This window comes from Tasmannia lanceolata, unplaced genomic scaffold (assembly GCF_043159265.1).
Source record: "Tasmannia lanceolata isolate RefF3 unplaced genomic scaffold, GAP_Taslan_0.1 ptg000008l, whole genome shotgun sequence".
Classification (NCBI taxonomy): domain Eukaryota; kingdom Viridiplantae; phylum Streptophyta; class Magnoliopsida; order Canellales; family Winteraceae; genus Tasmannia; species Tasmannia lanceolata.
In genome coordinates, this window is record NW_027518685.1 from 17632019 (window position 1) to 17659709 (window position 27691).

At 37.6% G+C, this 27691-nt stretch overlaps 1 protein-coding gene across 1 annotated transcript; it reads right to left on the minus strand.

The window, feature by feature from the left end:
• Positions 1–233: 233 nt before the first annotated feature.
• On the minus strand, positions 234–27306 carry LOC143884634 (protein SUPPRESSOR OF FRI 4-like). The gene is made up of 7 exons (XM_077388300.1): positions 26944–27306; positions 26242–26342; positions 13702–13807; positions 12795–13201; positions 1799–1956; positions 1418–1471; positions 234–635 (listed from the first exon to the last, which is right to left on the minus strand). The coding sequence occupies exons 1-7, from the start codon at positions 27132–27134 to the stop codon at positions 564–566; spliced, it is 1089 nt and encodes a 362-aa protein (XP_077244415.1). The 5' UTR covers positions 27135–27306; the 3' UTR covers positions 234–563.
• Between the last annotated feature and the right edge of the window lie 385 nt (positions 27307–27691).

The following is a 27691-nucleotide window of genomic DNA, read 5'->3' on the forward strand; positions in this document are numbered from 1 at the left end:
CCATTTACACCCCTAGCCACAATTGTCACAACTACCATCCTAGTGAATATGGAGGCCAGATCACCTTTCCCTAGCTTAAGGATTCTGAAACCATTTCCTCAAGAATGGTTCCTATTTCAATGTCAAAATCAGCCCTGAGGGGTTAATAAAAGAGCCATTTGTAGTGCCAAAAAAAAAAAAAAAACACCCTTCACATCAGGTAAGTACCATACTCTTATGAGAGAGACACTATATCCTATGAAAAATAAAATTTCCAAGTTTCCGGTTATATTGACCCCTAAAGGGTGGATGTATATAACATTATCTGAAGAAATAAATCCGATAAGATTGAACTTACTGAGTTGTATATCTTCACCTAAGCCTTCCAGAGTGTCCGCATGAATGGGCTCTGAATTTTTCCCAAAAAATTACAACATAGAAGATAATTCCAATCACTGGCGAGCCCCTTGAAGGATGGATGAAACAAGATGGACTTAATAGCGAGAAAGAAATCCTCGGTCACTGTTGACAACTTTCGCCTCCCAAGAACATAAAAGTTGAAATGAAGTGTATAATTGACTAGGCTAGAATGCCATTCGACCCGCAAGCCTACTTTCGGATATCCTTCTGTCTATGGCTGCATCTATGGAGTTCATCTGCCACAATCACCATATAATAAATCAGAAAGGATCTGTAATAACATATCATTCATCTGACACAAATCAGATTTCGCCTTATTTCTATGCAAGAGAGAGAGATCAAACTTTATTGGCTGAATAGAAGCTGCTGACCTGTGCCAAAGTCTGATTGCACTGTGCGACGAAAAAAGATAACAAGAAATGCTACGAATTGACAAAAGCCTGTTGCCATATTCTCCCCCAACGCTTGTTAAGAAGCATAGGGAGAATGAATACCAACGAAAGAAATTCAAATTTTCAAAAAAGCATAATACATACTTATATTTAGCAAGGGCCTGATGCTAGGTTGAAGAACCCTTGTGTCGATCACAGCATGCTTGTCAGATTTGTAATACTAACTATCAACAAGCGTAGCGTAAATACCTACTTGAATCTTTTGATGCCCACAAAATTAGGTAGAATTGCTCGCAAACCTTAGAGATAGAGTTAAATGAAGTACAACATGCCCCATCAACCAACATGGTTTACTTTAAACTTAATTTGACAGATTAAAGGGCCTAAAATAATAGAAGTTAAAAGGCCCTAAAATCTACCAAAGTTTATTTTTTTAAAGTAAAAGAAAACCAGGATGGGTCTCATAATGTCTTACAGAAACAACATTTCAAAAAATTAAGAAAAGTAGGATCTGTAAATATTTGAGTATGGAAAACAGCAAAACGTAGCCTGCCTATCCTTTTGGATGCTCAAAGCAACTTGAATATCCAATTGAATGTATGAGAAGAGAGATAGATACAACTTACCTGGCTAGTTTCATCATGCACCTGATACTTTGTTAAGGACATTCTTCGTTCCTCCTGTACACAGTTTTAAGGATGTAAAACTCAAGCAGTGATTATAACGACTTATCACATCCAATGTCTTAAATTTCGGCCGTAATAAAGAAATTTTGGATTTTGGTTGTGACCGAAACCGAAATCCACAAATACCGAAATTTCGGATCTTGTCCAGATTTCAGCCAAAATTTCCAAATGATTTTAAAAAAAAAAAAAAAAACTTTTTTTTTACTTATTTTCCAAAATTTCGGATAAAAAGTGTAATTCAATTTGTATAATAACATGTTCACACCAACTATAATAACATGTTCTTTCCAGGATTTGACAAACCCAAGGCAGAGGACTAACCATTGACATTGCATCATCATCCCAAACTAAGTAGACCTCATTAGTTGCTGGCGGGGCAGCAGGGACTTTGTTCGCTATCACAGGTGGGGGCCCAATTGAAGGGCCACCAGTATTTGGACCAGAAGAGTACGAATGCGAGTTCATGAATGATACACCACCTAAAGAAAACGCCAAATGAAGTCACCAGAGAAACATAATAAACTAACTTGATTTGAGATTCATATTGTAGGACGAGCAAAATAAATGGACACACACCCTACGTCCACTCCCATTTCAGAACATACAATCATGCAAGAATTACTGATGCATTCTTTCAAATTGCAGATAAACAATTTTGGCAGTAATCTAATGTAATTTGGAGGACAAGCAAGGAAACATGTATAAGAAGACAACTATGTTGGAAGTTCACGATGACAACTTTTGAATATGTCCTCGATATATACAGGAATCTAGACAGATGGCCTCCAGTCATCAGAAAGCATTTTTCATGTTAGAAATAATATTAATCAGACGAGTTTGAAAATTGTCTCTCAGTTGTCTAACATCATTTGGGCGACATACAAGGAATCTTATGTATCAAGAGCAAGTATGCTGAGGTTGCCCATAAACCGACCTAGACAGATGGACTCAAATCATAGGAAAGCATTACATATTAAAGAAATAATAGAGTTTGAGAGTACAACAATACGACAGTTTTCTTTCTCGATGCACAATCTCAGGGCTGGGAGCTTTACATCTGACAATTTGGACAGGTAAGGTTCAAACTGTTGAAGATATTACATTTAGTTTAATTTAGGGAAGTGTTCTGTTCGACCCCTTTAATTTAGGGAAGTGTCCTTTTCCTTACTTGGAACATGACCCCTAGAGTATTTATGACTACTCTTTTACACTAAAGAGGGCTGTCCCAGGTAAGAAAAAGGGTGAATATATCATTTCCTTTGCGTTAATGATTAATACCTTGTTTTTCCCTTAGAAATTTTCCTTTTTCAGATGGGTACTACTGTAAATTACCCTCTCTCTCTCTCTCTCTCTCTCTCTCTCTCTCTCTCTCTCTCTCTCTCTCTCTCTCTCTCTCCCCGCACGTGTCCACACTCCACACACATACACTCTTTGCTTAGATTTCAGTCATGATCCAGATCAGGCTTCAAAGTGTAGATCTCGCATGAAGGTTATATCTGATCCAACCCTAATTGAAACACAAGGGAAGAGAAAGTTACAACCATGATGAAGGAAAGATTTGTGCCTTTCTAGACCGTAAATAAGGCTGAGGCTGACATCATCAGCTGTACGGCGGCCCCATATCCATCTGCATCAGACCCTCAGAGGGAAACCGTGGACAGATGCAGACTATTGTGGAGGTAATTGTAATTTTTCATGGATATTTTGACAGGATTTTAGGGTTTAGGTGGAGATCTCCAGATTCTAGTTATTTGAAAATCAAGAGACCAGATCTGTATTTTTTTTTAATTGATTTGAAAGTATTCATATCAATCAATTTATGATGGCATAACTGTAACTCATTAATTTGGAAGCAACCTGGTGGATATCCCAAATAGGATAGAAGGATCTGAACAGTTATTTCTAAGGGTAGTATCAACGTGGAAATGCCGTATTTTTTTCAGTTTTTGCCAGAAATTTATCTTTTCCCAAAAAATCTGTCCTGGAGACTTTTTAAGACTCTAATAAATGCGTTGAATGTTGATTCATACCTGCAATAAATTATATCTAACCATTGTTAAAATCAATACATCTAACCTTTGTTTTGTTAATCTTATGATTTACGATACAAATCAAATCTTATGGATTTCGATTTGAATCTCATGATTGAATCTTAATTTGTGTGAATCTTGCGATTTTCGATTAAATCATACGATTCATGCTATTTATTCTAATTCAGTTTTGTTTCAAAAGACCCTCATTCCACGGTGTTAGAAAAGCCTTCTAAAACTCTCTTGTGAATGGAAGAAGACAGAGGAGGAGTTTGAACTAATCAAAAAGAGTTTGAACCAGTCAAGCACAATGAATGCGCTTGAAGGCATTTTTTACATCAAGGACGGAGACGAAAACAATTAGGACAACATCAAAGACCTATTATTTTGAAATAGCAGATCAATTCGTTAAGAAGGAACGGCTGAGATGGTCAAATACAAGAGCTATAGCAATACAAGATTAAAAAAATAAAACAAGATAAGAGCTACAAAATTAAATAATCCTCAAGGGGGGGCAAAAAGTCAAAAATGGCTAGGCTCTCCCTTTCAATGCCCGTCCAGGCAAAGCACTCAGCGTCCGAATTTGCTGATCTCCGCAAATGCTGGCAAGTCACTCATGTACCCACCTCGATCAAAGATCTCATCGAACATATGAGCATATCCCCATGAGTATAGTTTTATCCCGATCGCCCACCTAACTACATTGAGGGAGTCCCCTTCTACTATCAGTCTATTAAGAGCCCTGCCCTCTACAATCTTCATGCCCGGAGTAAAGGACTTTGATAATTGATATGATCTTGTGTCTAACCAAGAAACGACTTTCCACTTTTTTATATTTGAGACTTTGAAAATTAATATGATCTCATGTCTTTTATTATTTTTAAGATTATTATCCAATATGCATGGATTCGGATGGGAAATAGATAATTAGTATGGGACAAGTTTGTTAGCAAACAATAAATATTATGATATTGAATAAGTAATCATGATAATTTCTACATAAATTATTGAATTTTTATGAAAAATGAATAATTGACTATTTTATAATAATTTCATTTGTTTATATTTCTTGATATACACACAAATGAATGAATCTTACGATTTACGACTAGATACGATTCGACTGCTATTACGGTTTACGATTTGATTCCGATTTTGAAAAGATTTAATCTAATAATTTCATTTGAAGACCATCGTACTTCGAGTTGCATGTCCCCAACATGACAATTTGAGAAGTTTGCATCATCAATATTGCGGTCATTATGCAGAAGTTCTTCATTGGTTTTTTTAAAACCCTCATGTTTTACGAGTTGTAAATTGTATTACAATCGGTCTAGGAAGTGTGGCGTGTTCCCTACAAGGGCTGTTGTGTGCTACTTTTCATATGATTGCAGATGAACACTAACTAGCATGACTGGAGGGTCTTCTGACAAAGGGATTTTGAATTCCACTCTATGATTTAGTAGACACTTTGAATTTATTGCCGACACACGTGTCCTGCCGTGTCCGACACGACACGTGTCCACCCGTGTCGAGACTCCTTTGGACACTTTAAAATGTACTGCTACAATTGTTAGACTTAATGTGGGTGTGTGGACACATTTTTGTGCTGTGTTAAGTGTGACATTTTGTTTAATAATTGGATATTGTGTTTACCTCTTTTATTATTAACACGTCTTTTATTATAAACTCCTTTTTAGCTATTCTTTAACTAATATTTGTTGTTGCATCATATATATACTATCTATTTTAGCCGTGTCCCCGTTTCTGAATTTTGGGGGTTTACAGCGTCCGACACTCCGTGTCCGTGTCCGTGTCCACAAATCATAGCTTCCACTGAAGGAAAATCCCAGTTTACAGATCACTACTGGTTTGTTGAATGGAATGAATTTTTTGTAGTGGTCTACGACTGTTATTCATTCGAGGCGAGCGGTAGCTAGGATATATAAATGGCACGATTAAGCATGCTAAACCTGAAGATCCAAAATATAGTGTTTAGAAGTTCAATAATCTGTTGGTAATGCCTTGGTTATTGAACTCCATGGAACATCAAGTGGTCAAAAGTATGTATTTCCTTCCAACTGCCAAGGAAATATGGGATACCACATGTGCTGTATTCTGACGAGGATAATATAGCCCGTGTCCACCAGTTATAAGTTATAACCAGAAATTTCACAACTTTGTCAGGGAAGTAAGACACATCAGGAGTATTACATTAACTTACGTTGTTTGCGAGAAGAGTTAGCTTACTTTGGAAATATTTGAAATTTGATTCCTTTGCTCTGCAGATGTTGAACAGGTCAAGAACCATCAAGAGAATAACCGGATATTTGAATTACTTGCATGATTAAATGTGAAATTTGAATCAATCACAGACCAAAATTTTGGTTTGACGACTACCATCACTCAATAGTACATATGCTTCAACGCGATGATCATAGAAGAATAACAATGGATAACCCTCAGACTACTCATGACAGATATGCCCTTGTATCTGATTCTGGATGATCAAGTTGAAGGGGTAGAGGCCGTGGTTGAAGTAATGACAATAATGGCAAAGGTAGAGGCAAGGCAGCAGGCGAAAAGAAATGTTCCTATTGTGGTAGAAACAATCACGCCAGGCACAAATGTTAAGATCCTAACGGCAAGCCATCACCTATGGCTACTAGTGGTTCTCCAAATTCAACTATAATACTATACAGAATACTACAGCCCCTGAAGCCGCCCAGTTGTCTACCGAAGGTGTGATGATCCAAGTGTCCAACTCATATTATAATTCTATGGTTTGAGATATGAGTCGACTCTGGGATATGTCTACAATTCACACTGCCTCTCTCGCCCAGTCAGGTACATCGATGGGCCTCCATACCATTTATCGTCCATCTCAGATCCACTGGGTAGTTCACTCAGGGGCTACTGACCATATGTGTGGTATATAACAATTGTTTTCCTCTGAAACATATTGGTCACCTTACAAAGTTCTCCGCTAAAGGAACCATACATGTTTCCCCGTATATGACCCTTCAATCTGTTTCACATGTTCCTAAGTTATCTACCGACTTTCTCAGTTCTCACTATAAGTCCCTTAATAAAGAATTTGAATTGTAGCATCACTTTCTTTCCGTCTGGATATGTTTTTTAAGACTTGTGGTCGAAGAATATGATTGGTAGAGGTCGTGAGGTTGGCAGATTGTATCCCCTCGACCATTAGAAAGTTTACTTATTAAAAAAGTTTGCGTAATCTTTATATGAAACTATGAATCCATTTCATTTAGTGCATTTTGATGTTTGGGGACCTGCTCCCATCACTTTTTATATTGGTTATTCTTATCATATTTTTTTCATTGATGACGCTAGGGCTAAGGATTCAAAAGGGAGCACGACTAGGGTTCGGTACTCCAAGTTTGAAGGATGGATGGAGCTAGGGTTTGTGATGAGATTTATGGTACATATTGATGATGATGAAATTCAGGTTTAGGGATTGGACACAAGATGCAACAACACAATAGCAAAGAAGGCAACAATTCTAAGGTCTTAGATCCGGTAGTGGAAGGGAGAGCCAAAATACAGCGGAATAGAGAATATATAACGAGTAGAGTTAGGGTTAATATTTCAAACTGATGGGCATACCTCTTGAATCATGGGGTTTAAAGGAATTAGGGTTCAACAAGGTTTATGGATATGGTTAAGAATTCTAGGGTAGATCATGTTAAGCTTTCAAATTGATGATATGACTTGAATCTTGGATTTTGAAGGAATTATGGTGGGATATTGCCATGGTTAGGTATTCCAATGTTGAGGGATGGAGCTAGGGTTTTGTGATGAGATCTAAAATACAAATTGATGGTGATCGCATTGATGTTTAGGGATTGGACATAAAATTAAAGATGCAACGACTAAATAGCAGAGAATGCAGTAAGTATAAAGTCTTAGATCTGAGAGAGAGAGAGAGAGAGAGAGAGAGAGAGAGAGAGATTTCAACTAAAACTGACATGAAACGAACAAAATGTTTATGTTTCCATCCCCACCGAAACTAAACCGAAATAGCAAGTGCATTAATGGTATATTATATCAGTACGTGCTACATAATTATAATTATATGAATTACATGAAAAATGTGGTATCTGTATTATGTATAAATATTTATAGGAATTATATATAAAATGCAGTATGTACTGAACAATCAGACATGCAAGACAACGCAAGTCACTTGGTGTTCAATGTTACTAAACTATTATGGATGAATATCTTGCTTATGTGATCATTTCAAAGTGTCTATTTGTGCTTATTCTAGCATGTCATGAAGTTTCATCTTAAAATTCTATCATTCGCACATGTTTCCATACGTTATCGTGATTTTACAGGATTTCCACCAAAATTTCCTACCGAAACCGAAATGTTTCTGTTTCTGTGGCGACCGAAACCAACATTTAAAACCTTGGGGAGAGCAAAAAGACAAGAAATAGAATAGAGAATATGGAGAGGAGAGCTAGGGTAGAGCACGTTGAGCTTTCAAATTGATGAACATGCCGCTTGAATCGTGTTCAAGTCTTCAAGATAAACCATGCTTTAAATAATCCACCCACAGAACACATCCAATTGTATGGAAGTGGGAGGAAGAGAGAAAAATAAGGAAAGAGAAGGAAAACGACTAGAAGGGAGAATGATTTCATGGAGGTTGAAATCCAATCCCACAACACCCAAGAAAATGACTAGAAAGGAGAATGATATCATGGAGGCTGAAATTCAATCCCACAACCTTCAAGCTTTAAATAAAGATCACTTCAATTTAAATACAATCGTTGCCGCTAAGGCCATCAATGATGGGCCCATTCTAAAAATTCAAATAACGCAAGTGTTTATTGAAAGAAAATGACAAACACATATTATAAATTAAACTAAACTTTCATATCTTCTAATAATAATCATTAGAAAATAAGTGAAATTTTTTTCGATTGATTGTGATCTGAGCTTACTTCTCAAAAGTTCATTACTCCTCCCAATATTTCTTATTTAGGTTTTACTATTTCATACCTTTTTGAAATATGTTTTGTTGAATCTTACAATACACAACTTGTTTCAATGATTTAATTTGACCCACCACCTAAAAATCTGGCCTCGATTAGCAAGTTCGACAAACATGGTAATACCTTAATATGATGAATCCCTTATGCTCTAAAAAATAATATAAAACATTCAATTCTCTCCAAAACATACTCATACAAAAATTCATCTATGAAAACCCTAACGGCTTTAGTTGCAGATTTGCATCCCTTCTTAGGGGTGGACATGGTTCCGGGTAAAACCGAAGAACCAAGGGATGGACATGGTTTCGGGTAAAACCGAAGAACCAAACAGAACCGGCTGCTTCGGTTCGGTTCGGTTCGGTTCTGCAATTTCATGGTTCGGTTCTGGGTCCCGGATTTGGGAACCGATGGATTTCGGTTCAGTTCTGGGTTTGGGGACCTGGAACCGAGAACCGAACCGTAACTTAATTCTATTAAGTTATTATTTTATTGAGTATTAACAAAAGTGGGGGGTGTTGATATCAGTTTTGAGGCTAAGAATTTGTTAATTCTTTAACAAAACAAGGGGCTGCTGATATCATTCAAAAGAAATTAAGAAAGTAAGAAAAAGAAACCCTAGATCTGCTAGTGCAAGCAAACCCTTTCTAGTTTCTACTTTACTACTTTCTCCCTTTCCGCCTCCACCTCCACTGTTCGTCCGTCCGGCAACTCCGGCAACTCCGGCATCGATTTCTGCCATGAAGAAGAAGAAGAAGGTATGTGGTAATCTTTCAATTTCTGTCTTTTTCTTTCTTCTTAAAGAAGTTTTTGAAAGGGTTTTGGGTTTTGGAAGGGATTTGCAATTGTGAGAGTAGCCACAGAGGTTTGTATTTGTAATTTTGGAAGGGATTTGCAACTAGGACTAAGTGTTTAGTATGAGGATGTATTTGTAATTTTGGTTGCAAACCCAACCATTTTTAACAGGTTTGTATTTGTAACAGGTTTGTATTTGTAAAAACCAAATATTTGTTTACTGCTTGCAAACCCAGAACCGAACCGAACCGATTAAATTCGGCTCTGGTTCGGTTCTGGTTCTGGTTCCAGAATTTGGGAACCGACAGTAGGTGGTTCGGTTCTGGATTTACCCCAGAACCGAACCAAACCGAACCATGTCCACCCCTATCCCTTCTAAAGTCCTTACAGAACGGCTGGTAGGCAAACTTATGTGGCTAAACGCATCTATAACGGAGACATATCATCAATTTCCTGAACAGAAGCAATCAACCATTGATCTTGACTTCCAAATGATGAGCGCCAATCAAAACAAAGATAATCTCAAGAGTAAAATTTCATATACCTTTTCAATAGAGAACTTTAATATTTTTGCAAATAAAATCAAATCCAACAAGTAAAACTAGGAAAATAGGATTTATGGGCTCTATGTGGGCATTGCTTTGTTTGTGTTCGCAAAGAGTCGAAGGAAAGGTCCATGAAACTTGCAACTTACTATATTACACGGCTGAACACATTTAAAACGAGAGAATATCTCATTGATTTCTTGCAGTGAACTGATCATCCATTGATTTTTTTTTTTACCCTAGATAATGAGCCGTAGGGGTGTGGGTGTCAAATGGATCCGCGAGGATCCACCTATGTCTTGGTCACGATCCATTCAAATTCCATATTGGTTGGATCCTTTTTGGAGTGCTTTTCTAACCTTACTTTTTAAATCTAGGTCATGATATATTTCGAATCAGACTGTCCATCAGTGTCCTAGGTCCTACTTACGTTGTACACATTTAAGGCTTAGGGTTAGGGAAGGGGAAAGGAAAGAAACTTGAAAGTGGAGAGGACAATCCTCTTCGAAATAAAATACGGGAAAATGAAATGTTGTTTATGATTTTGAGTAGGAATTTTAAATATTACAAAAATATCCCCTATGAATAGACATAAACGAACAAAACTAAGAAGGGCACTTTAGTATATTTGTAACCTCCATTTGAATCTAGCACACTCCATCGGATTTTGTAGCTATGTCTGGGTCACGATTCGGAATAATTTCGGACCTTAGGATATGAGTTCAATGGACACGGTCGGATCCAACTAATTTGCCCAAATCATGTCCATTAGCGTCAGTTGACACTCGTAATAAGCAGGGCAGCCCAGTGCACGAGGCTCCCGCCATTGCGGGGTCTGGTGACACCCCTAATAAGCAGCATATAGAAAAATCGGTTTTGTGGATTCCATGGTTTAAAATTTCAGTTTCGGTAACTGTTTCGGACCCCACCGAAAACCGAAATTTCTGTCCGAAATTAGGTAATTTGGTTCGAAATTCAGGACCGAATTTTTGAAATTTCCGAAATTTTGTAACACTTTTTTTTTAATAAATAATGGCATTTAACCGAAATTTCGGATTTCGGATTTCGGTCGAAATTTAAAACCATGGTGGATTCAACAATATATGCAATCAAATTTAATAATTTAAAATTTTTGTATGTTTTAGACTACAATGGGTTATATAATAGGGAATTTAATAGTTTATATAAATGTAATATTTTACCATTCAAAAAAAATAAAAATAAATAAATAAATGTAATATTTTACTTTCCATAAAAAACTTTCCATTAGAACTTACGAGATATGGTAAATCAGTATCAAGTAGTGAGCAATTCAATAAAGAGCTTAAGAAATCCACTAAGTATCGCACCCAAATCCATGGTGCATTGGAATCTGACACATGTCCAGAATGGAAATTTTGTCTATTTATAAGAATTTACAAAGGTCCATAGCAATCGATGCACGCCACTAGAGAATACTAATCTACTTACTCAGTCAGGATACCAATTTCCATGTTCATTTTGTCTATTTATAAGAATTTACAAAGGTCCATAGCAATCGATGCACGCCACTAGAGAATACTAATCTACTTACTCAGTCAGGATACCAATTTCCATGTTCCCCTTAAAGTAATCCTTGTCCTCAGTTTCCTTATATAATACAAAATCTAATCAAAATAAGACTAGTTTATTATGACAATATCAAGAAGAAGAAGAACAAGTACATCATTAACCATTCCATATGTCTGATAGTCATCTAGGTCCCTAATCCCCAACTAATGGAAGCTTCCTTAATCTGTCACCCCCCCCCCTGAGTTCCATATTTTATAGTACTTTCCATAGACCCCATGCTCGTCTAAATACCTTCAAAGGAGATACAATATGGTGTCTGACGGACCCTGCTATTCCAAACAAAAATAAGGGCAGGTAAAAATAAAGGTGGGATCACTTGTTCAATGATCAACACCAGTTGTTTGTTGGTCCCCACCATTGATAGGCCATGCTTCAAAAAATCATGTCCGTTGGAAAATGCTAACTCATCTACTTTTGGTTTGTAAAATGAATGATTCATAAAGTAAGAGTGCAACTATGCAAAATTTTCCACAAACAGTAAGGTTAGTATTGCCCAATTGCAAGTTTTTTTTACAAAGTGGCTCGTCCATTATAAGGCCTAGCAAATGACTGCTTTGAATCGCCAAACCATTAAACCCCAATACTTCTACAGCTGGTATTTTTCCTTCGAAAAATACATGAGAACACCATATAACTACGCCCTATAAGTCATTTGTACAAGGACCCTACTCATTTCCGTATGTCCTCACAACTTTTTAGCCCTTTTTTGGCTTACAAAGCCAATCCATCTCACTAGGTGGAATTTCGACTTTCCCATTTATATTCCAAAAGAACCACTCTGGATGCTGTCCAACTTCTCCGCCACTACACTCAAAATTGGGAAAGTGAGCCAGAAAGCAATACTGAGTACACTTAATGGGCCAAATATGGATGCCCATGTTCATGTGAATCATTTCACTGCCAGGCTCAATGTCTTTCTAAGCTTATCGATACAAAAAAGGTAGCCTAAATGAATAAGAAACTACATTTTCCAACAACATATTCAGCAAAATAGGAGACGTTTTTTTCACCCCCCTTTTAACGTGAATTGTGGGCAGACTTTAACGCTTTTTGACGTCAAATCACGTTAAAAGGGGGGCGCATTATCCTATAGATGGTAACCTGCTCCCATTCCAAAACTGTGCTCTACAAAAATTAACCAGCCCAAGACAAGACATTTTTATCAAGGATGATTCAGATGCTAATAAAGAAGCTGCTTTCTTGTGCAAGTAACTAGTTCAATTCAAGCATGCCAGTAATTAAAAGAAAGGTACCGCTAGATTGAATGAATCAAAGTCACATTTTCTTGCTTAAAAGCAGAAGAAATTCAAACCTTGGATAGGAGCATTGTAGGCATTTGCAATAGAATTGTTAGAGATGGAATGATTGTCAACCGAGTTCTTAAGTTCCGTTGGCGAAGCCGATGGAATGGCAGCTGTAATCGTACTCGCTGAAAATGGAGAACTAAGAGAAGGCCTATTATTATTAGTGCTAATGGGAAATAGGGGTTGGGATACGGGAACAGGGGGTATTGAAGAGGACAGTCCAGGCGGACTAATAGCGAATGATGGTCTGAATGCAGGGGGTATAGAGGATGCCAGAGGAGGGTTCACATTCTGTATAGGGAATAAAGGCTGTTGCTGCACCAACCCCACAGGTGCAGTAGGCGGACGAAACCAAGGTTGAGGACGAGGAATTGGCCATCCTGAGGCCTGCGCTGCTAATGATGCAGAATCATAGCTGTATCCAAACAAAAACAAATGACAGTGAGAAATGGTTCACGTGTGTCTGTGTGTTCTGAATGATCAATAAGTTCACATTGAAATCCATAAAATGAGATAGTTTGTGGTTCCAAATCAAGAGAAATTTTCTTCTTTGCCGTGGAAAGAGCTTTATGTGACTAGCAATACAATTCTTGCAGAAACACATAAAAATTACAAAATTTAACACAAGAATACATGAAGTAAATTCTTTTTGATGAAGACACAGCCACTAAACATTTTTATGAAAAAGGGGGACAATATTCAGTATAGCTTGGTATACTATTTGATTAGATATTTGCTAGAAAATGCAATTTTAGAAAAGATAAAAGCTGCATTACGCCTACAATGTGGCTATTGAACTTCATTTTTTTTCTTATTTTATAAGCATCAAAATTATCTTTAAGTCCATTTTAGTGTACACAAATGTGAGGGAGGAAGTTCTTGATACAGTAATCTCAGAGCAAATAAAAAGCATACATCGGTTGCATTGCAGCAAAAGTTGGTTGTGGGGGAAACCCAATGCCTACTGATGCTGGTAACATCGGAATGTCCACTTTGGTCATCTTTGATGGGGCATCTTCATCTGTAAGGAAATTTAACATTAATGCCAAAGCCAACCATAATTAACTATAATCATCACAAATTCACAATTATGACAAGTCACATACAAGAAGCCACGCTGAAAGTCTCTATGAACCAGACTACAAAAATCACCACTACAGAATCTAAGAAGATTATAGCTAAAATTACTATAAAAATCTGTCAGGAAATATGGGGAAATACTGTAGTAGTAAAAGGCATGGGGGATAGTTACCAAGTTCGGATTCAAGAATAATTCGGTGACACAAATGCTCATAGTCAGAAAAATTTAGAAAAGGTATCGGAATACATCGGAATTTAAAAGAAATGCATCGCATATTTACATCTAGTTTGAACAAAATGACATACGTTGAACAAATGGAATAGCAAGTAAATGTATTCATAGCATTTTATAATGGTAATGAACTATATTAAGTAAAAAGAATGGGAAGACCCCACAACCGAGGTGGTCAATACAACGATAAACGAAACTAAATACATAAAGAATAACAATCAAGGCCCTCAAGGGGGAAGAAAATTGAAGATCTCCAAAGATGTCCTGGACACACCACCTCTGGCAAGCCTATCTGCCTCGCTATTCGCCGATCTCCTAACAAGTGAAATGAAATTGATGTCCCAGCTATACGGTCCATAATTTCATCCATCCATTGCGCAAATTGCCAAGGAGGTGATGAGCAACCCTTCAAACAGCGTATTACATCTAGGGAGTCACCTTCCACTGTAACCTGATTAAGAAGGGCGGGATCCAATATCTTTTAGACCTAGGAGGACCGCTCCAAGCTCCGCTTCATTAGAATCCGCCGAACCCATAGGTCCTGAGAATGACCACTTTGACGACCTGATGTCGTCTCTAAGGATACCCCCAATGCCTGCCGGTCTAGGGTTTCCTAGACTGGATTCATCAAAGCTGAGCTTGAGCCGGCCTGGCACAAGTGGGATTCAATCGTGGGAAAGGTCATGGGTTCAAATAATATTAAATCAGGTTTAAAGGTTCTGATTTTTCACTAGATAATTTGTTTACATGAAAAATTAGAAAACCATTTTTTTTTCAGAAAATTTGAATTTTACACAAATATTCATGATTTATTCAAATAAATTGTGAATTTCTCAGCAATATGCAATTTTTCATGAAAAATAATTTTCAATAAACATCATTGAGAGACCAGCTTCAATAATGAGATGCTGTTTTATCAATTGTTTAATACAATGGGACTGACAGAACTCTCGAATAGCGTGGAGGTGCATTCTCCACGACCAACACTTCTTAGATATTTGATGTGAGACAATGTTCAGTGATAAACATTGTGCAGATATAGATAATCCTGAATGTGGAATTAATGACAACAGAATGCATAAATCATCAGATTCATGATGGATAGCACCTGTATTAGATAAGAGTTACCCTCCGACCTGCGATCCATGTTCGTACGACCCCAAACGTGGGTCGCTTGAGACCTGGATCGCCAAAAATGGCGACCTGGGCGACCGCGGGAAAGGGAGAGATGCATCGAGAGAGGGAAGAAGGGGGGAAGAGAACAAAAAACAACTCTCATTTCCAGCTTTAACCTAATCACACCTCATTAGAGGCCCTTTTTAAACAACTGTCAGATGTTATTACCTTTTCCAAAAACTGATATTGGCACTTCAAGTTTTAATCTCTCTTTTTTTTTGTTTATTAAATTTATGTAGTATGAACTATGGACTAACATTCTTGTAAAAATAAATGAAATTATATATATATATATATATATATATATATATATATATATATATATAGTACCAAAGCGACTCGGATTAGCGCTCCAAACTGACCCGCGACCCCAAATAGCGAATTTACTTAGCCTACCTCATCGTAGGTGACATAAACATGGACATTAGGAAAATGAAAATAACCATAGAAAAACAAAACGCAAGCCCAACTGACATGTATGATGGATGGGGACGCATCATCAATCACAATTCTAGACGATGAAAAATATGGAATTAATGATGACGGAGTACCTAAATCATCAAAGACGTGGCAGGTAGTACTCGTACCGAACACCCAAGAAGCTCTAGAGGTGTCGATAGTGAAAGATTCCCAGTATGGGTATTAAAACAATGATAGCAGTACATGGTTGTGCAATATTTTGGGTGAAGTCTCGCCCTAGATTCAGATTCGTTTCAGCTTATGATCTATGGGAGTGGTAGAGTGAGGTGTGTTGCAGCGTGGAGACAAAACATAAAGTGGTTCAGGATTGGAATCCTCCTGTATCTGGTCTTCTAAAACATAATTTTGATGGCTCTAGCTGGGGAACCCTGGACCGGCCGGGAATGGGGGCATGTTGAGAAACAAGCAAGGGGAGGTAATATGGACCTCCGCGGGTCCCCTAGGGCTGGTGGATTCAACAGAAGCAGAGGTGCGCGCAGTGTACCAAAGATTGAAGTTGGTAGCGAGAGATAATCTCAATAATGTAGTGGCTGAAGGAGACTCATTGAACGTCATCCGTTGGCTAAATGGGTTGCAAAAACCGCCTTGGAGATTTGACAGATTGCTTGATGAGATGTTCGATTGGATGAGATTGTTATCCATAGCATTTCGGCATGTCTGCCGATCGGCCTAATAGAGGAGCACACAGTCTAGCTAGAGATGGAGTGTCTAAGGAGGATTTAGCTCTATATGATTCCCTTTCTCCTTAAGCATTTTCCTATAGCATCGATTAATCTTATTGTACCGTTATCTCTTTTATTGTTATCTCTCCTATCTTGTACTGACCATCTCGGTCTCCTTGTTTCTAATAAAATTTGCTACCATTTTCGAAAAAAAGAAAAGAAAAAAGAAGCAGTACATGGCTGTGCGTTCATGTGCCCACAAATCTAATATCCTACCATGTTTTTAAATTTTGGCCGAAATATCGAAATTTTGGATTTCAGCCGGAATTACAAGATTTCCACCAAATTTCCACCAAAACCGAAATTGCCACCGAGATTTCGTTTTTGGCTGAGGCCGAAAGCGAAACCGAAATTCAATCCTTGCATCTACAAAGTGCCGATGAGACTGTGAAAAAGTAGTAGATCATGTGTTGCAAGGATAAAGCAGGCATAATGCGGATATGTGAACAAGGGAAGTGCAGGTAATAGTCCATGGGAAGGGTCTCCTTGAGAAGGTTGATGTTGGCCCTGTCTAGAACACTGGCCAGGTTGTTGATTTTGGGGTCACTATGTTTCATTAGGGGCACATATCCTTGTCAATGATTGTAGTAGTTGACTCAACCACGACCACGGCCACGATCGAAGGGACCAGCAACATCAGAGTCTCAAAGGAGTCCTGGGTGTTTGAAGCAAATATAAGGCCCTCATGCTGAAAAGAAGTGCACTCAACTCAACAAACATGGTGGATTTTCATGTGTGAGAAGAAAGTGATAAACATCACATAATCAACTCATAGAGTGGAGAGTGTAATGTCTGTTATCTGTTATCATGCTCATCAAGTGTCTTTTGGAAACCCTTAATTTAATTGTATTAAGAAATGCGGCAATTGAAAAGTACTCTTTGTGAAAGTTGTGAAGTTTCATGTGGAGTTGCATGATTCGGATTTTATATTATTGAAAACAGACTAGCATTTTTTTTTTTGAAGAATAAGAGCAGAACTGACCCCGGTCTGTCCACAACTCTTGAGAGGACGAGATCAACTTATCAACTTGGATGAGTCAACAGGGTTACTGATCGAGGGGTCATTAATTGACTTGGAAGGTCAAAACATGGAATCCAATGAGAATTCAACCAGGATAAAAGGGAGTAGACTCAGGCAATATGTGGATCGACTCGAGGAGTTTTAAATGCTGCATTAAGGCCTACGGTCTGCTAGCGTACATGAATGCCTAAAGACAATGATTGAAAAGAAGGCCTTAATTTAAAGCCTTGGATCCAATAGTGGACAAGAGTGGCTAATCCACAGAAAATAAGGAATGGAAGATTCCTCTCCGTGAATCCTTGAGCACCTTGGTGAGGAAGGAAATTTTCGAAGAGGAGAGAAAAAGAGAACCCTCACAATTCATGGAGATGGAAATCGTATTTTATTCCCTTATGATGTACATCCCTAATCACATGCTTATATAAAGAAATAATTTACACAATTACAAGACTGTTATTAGTGAAAAAACACACCATACGAAAATTGTGCATAGAACATACAGAAATACTGACTTAATGTGTAATTTCTAACACATACCAAAGGAAATGTAGTTTCAAACAAAGGGTCGCAACAGGATGACAAAACTCATGAAACTAAGAAAATGGCACAAAAGAAAGACTAGACAACAAAATGTTAGATTCATCTTGAGTAAGAAGCCCCCAATACCTTCAACATACATACCATGGTGAGATCCTGGGCTTTTAGATCCACCAAAAATTTTATAATTGACTGATGTCATATGGCAAAACTAAAATCTAAGATGGAGCTAAGGCTATGGAAACAAATTTGTTTCTCTACGGATAAGGCTGAAGTTTGAACCCCTGAATAAAGACCGAACGAAGCCCTCTAAAGAAGTCTCATGTGAATCATGACTCTAGGGAACATCCATAAATCCAAAAGAGATAAACTTGAAAGATAGCAAAAGGGAAAATAGGAAGGTATCACAGATTCACAGTTCAAGTTAATAAAAGAGATATAGGTCATTGGAGATGGTTCCTTCTATCATTTAACAACGAAAAGAACTTCCTAGGATAAAATGAAGGATAAGCTGCAAATTTCTAAGGAAGAAAATGGAATACAAAGAGGCAGAAGCTTGAAAAAAGCATAGGCTTGCCATTTAAAACTTAAAGTAGAAGTCTGAGCTTCAAGAAGACCTGTAAAAGACAGTAGGGTTTTTTTTTACCTATAAATCCCTTTATAGAACATATTCAAATTAGTCACAAATTTATTTATTTTTTGAATGGTTGGAAATTCATTCAAAAAAGAGGACCGAGATGGTCAATACAAAGCAATAGGAAAATAAAAACAGCAGTAGAAAGAAACTACAGCACGAAGATGAGCAGATAGAAATCAAAGACCATTAAAGGTCGAAGTGGTAAAAAGTCAAACTGCTAAAGAGCGTCCAAGTGCATCCCTTCCCTAGCGAGCTGATCCGCCGCCCCATTGGCTGATCTCCTTATGTGGCGAAAGGAAATGGATGTGCTACCCCAAATGTCCTTGATCTCCTCAAATATCAGGTTTACATGAACCAAGTAGCATCCTTCCCTAGCGAGCTGATCCGCCGCCCCATTGGCTGATCTCCTTACGTGGCGGAAGGATATGGATGTGGTACCCGAAATGTCCTTGATCTCCTCAAATATCAGGTTTACATGAACCAAGGAGTCTCTTCTAGAAAAATGTTCCATCAATCTCTCTTAATCTTATGAGAGGTCTCATACAAGAATTCTACAGAATCAAGACTCCAAGACTATAAAGATTGAATTCATACTTCCAAAACAAACTCTTTTCTCAATAAATAAAGCCTTCCCTTCTAGGAATAAGCAATTAATTTGTCTCCCATGGCTTTTAGACCAGCAAGAATCAACAAATACGAGAAGAAATATATCAAGGACAGTTAATTTTAATTATGCTTGGTTCTTTTGTGACGTATTTGAATTGTAGGAAACCTCCTGATAAATAATCAAACGTATTCCTTTTTCTAAAGAAATATAATTAAGATATTCTATGTTCAGATCGACATTCTCATAGAATGGGATGTTCAAGCGTTTTGGTTTCTCCAAAAAAGATGCAAGTCACGCAACAGTAGAATTTTGAAAAAAAATACTAAAAAGAGAAAATATTTAGAAAAATATATGAAAGCATTGCATCAACCAAACTTAACAAAAAGACACAATTTACTACTTCAAACATCTCTAAATATATCTAGCCATGAAATTGGCTCATCATGAGCCTAATTACGATCAAATTTAGTACAAAACACTTTTTTTTTTTTGAAATGGAATTCATTAAAACAACTACCAAATATATCTAGCCATGAAATTGGCTCTTGATGAGCCTAATTACTATCAAATTTAGTGCACAACATCAATAACGCTCACAATTCATCATACCAAATGTCAAATATAAATATTACAAACATAAATCATAACAGAAATTATTCATAACGTTCTCTCAAATCACTCCTCTTTCATCTCCTACTCGTAAGCGGGATCATTATACAGTATTGTTTCCAAATCACTGTGTTGGAAGAAGGGTTGCAAGAAAAAATGGAAATGGATGAAGTAGCACGAGAAATCCTCGTCTTCAAGCTTCGTGTAGGGTTTTAGGGAAGAAATAGGGATCTCAATTGTGTGAAAATAAGGGGGTTTTGATGTGTTTTAACCTTCCCATTCGTTTGGGAAGAGTAAAAGACATCAATTAACCCTCAGAATGGGTAGGAAACAAAAACTAGATAAGGGGAAAAACATATGATTTATGGACACGGACACGAGTGTCGTGGGTCGACACAGACACGGAGTGTCAGACACAGGAACCGTCCAAAGTCTAGAAACGGGTTCAGGACCATACCTGATTCAAAGATGTGCCTCGAAACTATGGAATAGTTTAATAAAATTATATCATTATAAATTAGAAGGTCTCTCTGGAAAAAACAAGAGCTGGGCGGTTCAGGTTACCGTTTTCATCAGTAATCAAACATTGGAAAAACAAGAAACTATGGAAAAGTTTTTCTTTTCCAAACTGTAGTCCAAACAGGGATTACGGGAATTTTCTGAAAAAGTAATCATAAGAATAACCTTTTCCAGAATTTTCGTATTTAATAATAATTAAATAGCTGCCCCTGCCCCTGCTGCTGCCCACCCTTTCAGTTGCAAGAAAAGCTGCTACAGCTACCCTTAACTTTTCAGTTACATGAAAAGCTGCCTCGCTGCTACAGCAGGGAGTTAAATAAAAGAGAGGAACAATCAAGTCTTCTTCTATTCTTTGTCCTCAATACACAGTAAGACCTTTTTTTTCGGCACACGGGGATAAAACGCATATATACACATATGTGCATATATAATAATAATTAAGTAAATAAAGGGGAGAAAAAGGAAGGTTGAAGAAAGCAAAGCATATATATATAGACACCAACATGTTTTAATAATTGCCTAACTCATCTTGTATTTTATAATCCATACAGCTGTCAACAGTTATTACAGTTCCCAACATCCGGGCCCGCCCGTTGCCAGCCCTTTTCAGGTTGCAACCTTACTAGCTCCTGTGGGGAATGATTTTGATTAGACTATACATTGGAATTCGGTACGTATACAATCTATCTCTACCATCCACAAAATGCACATGCCATCATTCTAGGGCATCAAATTGATGGGCCCGTGCAATGGTAAGCAAAATTGACAAAGCAGTGGTGTTAAAAGAAAGTCCATGGTTGAACTGTTGAGATTCCCAAGTCAAATGTATTTTGGATTATGGTATCTATTCTGGATGGTCCCAATGGAAGAAGTTGTGCATTGATTAGATAGTAGAAATGCCTATACACCAACTTTCTGTGTGTATATTGTAAATAAAGTCTTGTTCCTCAGCATCTTTTGTTCACCACCACTTGTTATAAACATAAACTATTCAAAGGAGGAGCATTTTATAAAGAAAGACAAACACTCTATTTGTTCGGCCATGTGATAAAGTGTCCATTCATAGGAAAGGACTTGGGATTTGCTAGGGAACTTTGAAAGGCATTTCAGGGCTCACTTTCGCATGAGAGAACAGCCACATCAGGTGAATTAAATGAGTAAGACGAATCTGCTGAAAAGTGAGCATGTGTAGCTGTTCTCTCGGGCAAAAGTCATCCGCCAGGTGCCTTTCCGCGAAATTCCCTAGCTAATCCCAAACTAATATTATTTATAAATGAGACAAAGGTTTCTCTACAATAAATTAACTATATCATTTTTAAAACTTTTGTCTTTAACTTCAAAAGCAAATTGCATACAAGATTACATTAAAATAGTTTTTAGCTAAGAAGCACGGGTATGGGTGCGGGGTGCGGGTACGACACGACACGGGTACGGTACGTTGAATATAATAATATTTATTATTATTTTATTATATATTTATAAAAATTTTAAAAAATTAAAGAACAACCAAATTACAATTAACATCACCAAAATAGCAAAATCTAATATTACTCCATATTTCATAAGTTCCATATTCCATAAGTTCGAACTTCAAGTACAAGATGTTACGATCGCATCATTCATTAGATACAATGTCCATCGCCTCATCTCCAATATCATCCTCTACATGATCGGTAAAAACAACGGCCTACAAATCCGGCTCATCGAGTGAAAGGCTAGCAACTTCAAGCACCCCAACATCCTCAAAAGAATCAAATGAATCTCCACCTATGTCCCACATCTTCGTCTCTCCCTGTACATACTGTGGAGATCGTCTTGATAGAAGACGAAGATTACTATGAACAAAAACCAAGTCCTGAGCCCGTTGTGGAGTTATCTTGTTCTTTCTCAAAGAATGCACAAAGGAGTAAGTGCTCCAATTCCTCTCGGCACAAGATGAAGATGAAGGCTGCATAAGAAGCTTCAAAGCTTAGCTTTGAAGCATAGGAGCACATGTACCGTGGACAGCCCACCAATCATGAGGCTCTAAAGTAGCTCGGTCATTGATGGAATCAGCGTCATTGATTAATTCAGACTTCATAGAGAAGTGGGCAAACTCCACATTTGCCTTCGTGCGATCTATTGAATTAGGAAAGTACCTTTTGAGGCACTTTACCCTCTCTGCATAAATCTTTGTATCCTTATGTGGAGGAACACGATTTGAACAGGCACTAAGTCATTCTTCGTTGTAATACCTTCAAGAATAGAAAAAATAATTTAGTTTCATGTTAAAAGTAGGAAATAAAGTTCATAATGAACATAACTATTAATCTAAATAAAATTTGAAGTCACCTAACCTTGGATTCAATGAATGAGCCAAGAAATGAAGCGAAGTGTTGCTCTTGTTCCAACGATCAAAAAGAATTTCTTGCAGCACTTCATAAAAGCTAGACTCTTCTTCTTTCCTCTTTCCTTCCTTCCTATAAATTGCCGTCTTCACTTTCTCAATCATCGTGTCCCACATATCATAAACAAATGAAGACAGGGCTTATCCGTGTCACACTCTCTAAGCATGTCATACATAGGAGATGTAAAAGAGAGTATGTAATCGATAGAATCCCACAAAATGTTATCCAACACCTTCTCTTTCACAAACTTTGTTTTTCCTACATCATCCTCTCGATAGCAATTCCATTTGTCACTAATCACCATCGATTGTAGACATTGCTTTAAGAGTTTAAATCTCTTAAGCATCACAATAACACTCGCAAAGCGAGTCTCGGCAACGGAAAGCAACTTCAAACTATTGAAGTCGTTGAATATGGCCAATCTCATTAAATGATTCATGATGAAACTCTTCACTAACATGACATCTCCCGCAATATCCGAGATCCAACTACATTCTCCATAGGCAATTTGATTTACTTCCACATTCTTTGCCGCACAAATGTTCTTCAAAGCAAGATTGAGTGTGTGCACCACACGGAGTCCAAAATATGGAAGAAAATTGAGCTTCAACAAGTTGTCCGGCCGCCTTGCAATTTGGAGCATTATCGGTAACTACCTGAACAACCTTATCATGTCCAACCTCATTAATAACTTCCTTCAATAAGTTAGCAATGAAATGCTTGTCCTTTGTCTCCCCCAAACAATCTATCGCCTTAAGAAACATAGGTCTACCTTCCGATACCGCCATGAAGTTAATGAGAGGCCTCCTCTGTGAGTCGCTCCATCCATCACTAACAATGCTCACGTCTTTCTCCCTCCACATGTCTCTAATAGGTTGCAACAACCTATCAATATTACCCCTCTCTTTGAAGTAGAGTTGTCCTAAGCAAGTTGTACCCCGGAGGCAAATAACCCGAAAGTGCATTGTTGGCGGCAAAAGTGTAGAAACTAGCATAGTATGGGTTCCTCGCTAGGTGAAAGGGCAAGCCACCAGAGTAAAACATCCGAGCAATCTCGGCATGTAGTTGATCACGAGCCGCCATATTGAATGCCTTTTCAATAGCACTCCCACTCCCACTTGGACCACTTGTCTTCCTCCTCTTTAGATCAAAACTTGGAGAAACAAACATACTAGTGCAACCAAATGATCCACTACTCGATGATGGCGGCAATGACACTCTCTTTGGAGCTTTTTGCTTCATACGCTCTTTGCATTCTTCCTCAAACCTTTGCTTTGCAAGTAGATCACTTGCTTTCACTTTAGGACATGGTCTGATTCCTTGTCCCGCTATCTTCAACAAGTGCGCCCTAACCCTTGTGTAGGAGCTACTAAAACTCTTACTACAAAAATTGCATTGCCACCTCACATTCCCTCCACCCTTAGGATCTTTATCAAATCTAGAGACATGCTTCCATAAAGACTTCGACAAATCTTCTTCAATAGAAGACGTATGTGCGGCTTGGGCGGCACTACTAGCACCGGATGACGACATTCTAAAATCTATTAAACAACAAAAACAATTTTAGCACGCAACATTCCAACCCAACAAAACAAAGTTACAAGGCAACAACAATTGTAAATTTGTAATGCAATGCAATTGACGACTCTCAACACTCAACAAGTCAATTGTACATTTGTACCCAAAAAACAGAACAACGCCTAAATGTAATGAGCCCCAAACAGATTTTTGGACTCAAAAGTAAACTGAACGGGGCCTAAACTGAACAAGTGAACATTGCCTAAAATGAACAGGGAATAAATCACTAAATGTAGTGAGCCCCAAACAGATTTTTAGACTCAAAATTAAACAGAACAGGGCCTAACTGAACAAGGCCTAAACTGAACAGGGCATAAAATCACTACATGTAATGAGCCCCAAACAGATTATTGGACTCAAAATTAAACAAAAATTTGAATCCAATAATCAGTTTTGGACTCTCAACACTCAACAGTTATTGCATTTAAACAGATTATTGCAGAATTCCAACAGATTATTGCACTCAAAAAAATTATGGCAAAATTATTGCAGAATTCCAACAGATCATTGCACAAACAATTGCATTTAAGCTCTCTTTGTTTTGGATTTTGGGAACAGATTGTGAGTTTGAAGTTGATTCTTGGACTCAAAATTCATCTCAACAGATTGTGAGTCCAATAATCAGCTTTTGACTCACAATCTGTTCTCAAAATAAAAAACAAACAGGGCCAAATGCCATTTTCAGTCCAATAATCAGTTGTGGACTGAAAGAGTAACAGAGAGAGAGAGAGAGAGAGAGAGAGAGAGTAGCAGAGAATTCTGAGCTCCCTCTCATTTGAATCCATAACAAATGAACAGGGCGTAAATGTAATTCTGAGCTCCAAACAGATTATTGGACTCAAAATTAAACAAAATTTTGAATCCAATAATCAGTTTTGGACTCTCAACAGGTATTGCACCCCAAAAACATATTATTGCACCCAAATTAGTTTTGAATCAACAGATTATTGCACCCAAAAAACAAATAGACAAACAATTAGTTTTGAATCCAACAGATTATTGCACCAAAAATAGCATTTACGCCCTATTTGTTTCGGATTTTGAGAACAAATTGTGAGTCCGAAAATCTGCTTTGGACTCACAATCTGTCCTCAAAATCCAAAAGAAAGAGGGCCCAATAATCTGCTTTTTGGACTCAAAATTGATTCACAAAATCCCCAAAAAAACAGATTCACAAAATCCCCAAAAAAAGAGAGATACACAAAGATACACAGAGAGAGAGATAGAGGCTGAGAGAGAGAGTCATGGAGAGAGAAGGAAACAGAGAGAGATGAGAGGCTGAGAGACAGAGAGAGTAACAGAGAGAGATAGAGAGGCTGAGAGAGAGAAAGAGTAACAGAGGTGAGAGGGAGTGAGGATTACCGTTAAGGTTTGCCGGAGGGGAGGGATGTCACCGGAGTGGAGGGACCTCGCTGGAGTGGAGGGAATCTCGCCGGAGAAGAGGTATTTAGGGTTTAGGAAATTAGGGTTTGAGAGAGGGAGAGAAAAACGAGTGACGAGGAAATAATCGGGGTTTTTTCCCCTTTATTTGTTTTATAACTAACCCCCCCCCCCCCCCCCCCAAATATGTTATAAAATTAATGTTCCTATCGCAGATAAACATCAAATTAATGTTCATAAAATTTATATTTAAAATAGAAACAAATAATAAATCCTATCAAAGAGGAACATAAAATTAGTGTACATAAAATTTATATCTAAAATAGAGGTTTTTAACAATACACACTACAAACAATGTATTTAGCATCGACTATCCAACAATTCAAATGTCAATATTGGAAGAAATTTGAGACTATGATCAACTAGTGACATTACATGAATGTGCCTTTTATAATACCAACTTAAACAGAGTATGCCTAAGAACATTTACCTTGATCTCCATAGTGAGAAGCTAAAACTTCAGGAGGGATTCCTTGCATTCCAAAAATTTCAATTTCGGTTGATTCTCTGTCAGGTTTAGCATTAGGAACCCTGGAGTGATTGTTATATTAAAAATAATCAGTCCCAAGAAAAACAAAGACAAAAGCATTATGCAGCAGGCTTAAGGAGAAAAAAACAACAAAAAATGGATACCATAAATCAATTCAGTACGCTAAATGGCAAAGGCAGCATAACCAAGGCAGAAGTAATATGTCATTAAGGAATTATCTCTCCTATAACAATTTCATTAAAAAAAACAAATAGATAAGCTAAAATTGGATCTATAACAAAAAATAAAGAATCAAAACTGTCCAACCTAGTCAGTTTTATATACTAATGTTTCTTTCACCAGACCCATCACAAAAAAGGTGGAAGGAAAAAGTTAATACTTCATATGCATGATCTTACCTATAACATAATAGATGAGATGATTGGGGCTACAAAATACTTCTATTAAAGTTTTAGCAAACCCTAAAAATCTAACTGTCCTGAAATAATCGCAGATCAATTCAATCAATCTAGAAAAAAAAAACAGTCAGCAACTGCAGATAATAGACTAGAATCAAACACATAAACAAAAAACACGATTCGCACATCCGATTGAGAAACTGAAAAAAAAAAAAGATATTTCAGGGCTAGGGTTTGGACGTACTTTGTTACACTCTCCTTATGAACTTGGAGAACGTGGATGGCCATTCCACCAGCTGTAGAGAGCTTCTTGTGACAGACATGGCATTTAAAGTGCCTAGCTTTCTGGTGCTGAACCAGGATCTTCTCATCCTCGAATTCCCGATCGCAATAGTAACACCACACCTTCGAAGCCCTCTTCTTCTTCTTCCCCATCTACCCCTTTTAGTTTTATTTTTCTCCTCCTTCTCCTCTGAAAGAGCACGAATTAGGGTTAGGGTTTTCTTCTCAAAAACATACGAAACAGAAGGGGGGCTAGGGTTTTCCGATTTTGCTTTGTCTGTACTCTGTAGTTTATGGTGACCTATCAAAAAATATAAAAAAGTTTATGGTGAGTCTGTCGTACAGGCGTGATGTATGTACTGGGGGAAACACTTTGAAAACGGGACTCCGTTAGGATCAATCCTAACCCAGAATCCCTAACCTACGTGGGCGAACAATCACCGTTAGGATCAATCCTTCCTAAAAACTAAAGATGAAGATCGGGTCCTACAAGGGGATTTGTTTACGAAATCAAAGACCGTTGATCAATCCTTCAAGATCAAGATCATTTGCCAAACGGAAATCCTGTGCGTAAGATTATGACTTACTTTCAAGGATTTAGCTTCTATTGTTGGAATCTTAATCAAGGTTTAATAGATCAGGCGGCTAAGATAATCCGATCAGGATGGGCCAACGCTACTCATATTCAATGCCCATGATAACTTCCACGT

Coding starts and splice junctions, on each gene's coding strand:
- LOC143884634 (XM_077388300.1), bottom strand. CDS start 27,134: ATGGGGAAGAAGAAGAAGAGGGCTTCGAAGGTGTGGTGTTACTATTGC. Junction 1,957..12,794: donor CTACAATGCTCCTATCCAAG/GTTTGAATTTCT, acceptor CGTTTTCTTTAG/GTGGTGTATCATTCATGAAC. Junction 1,472..1,798: donor ATGATGATGCAATGTCAATG/GTTAGTCCTCTG, acceptor AACTGTGTACAG/GAGGAACGAAGAATGTCCTT.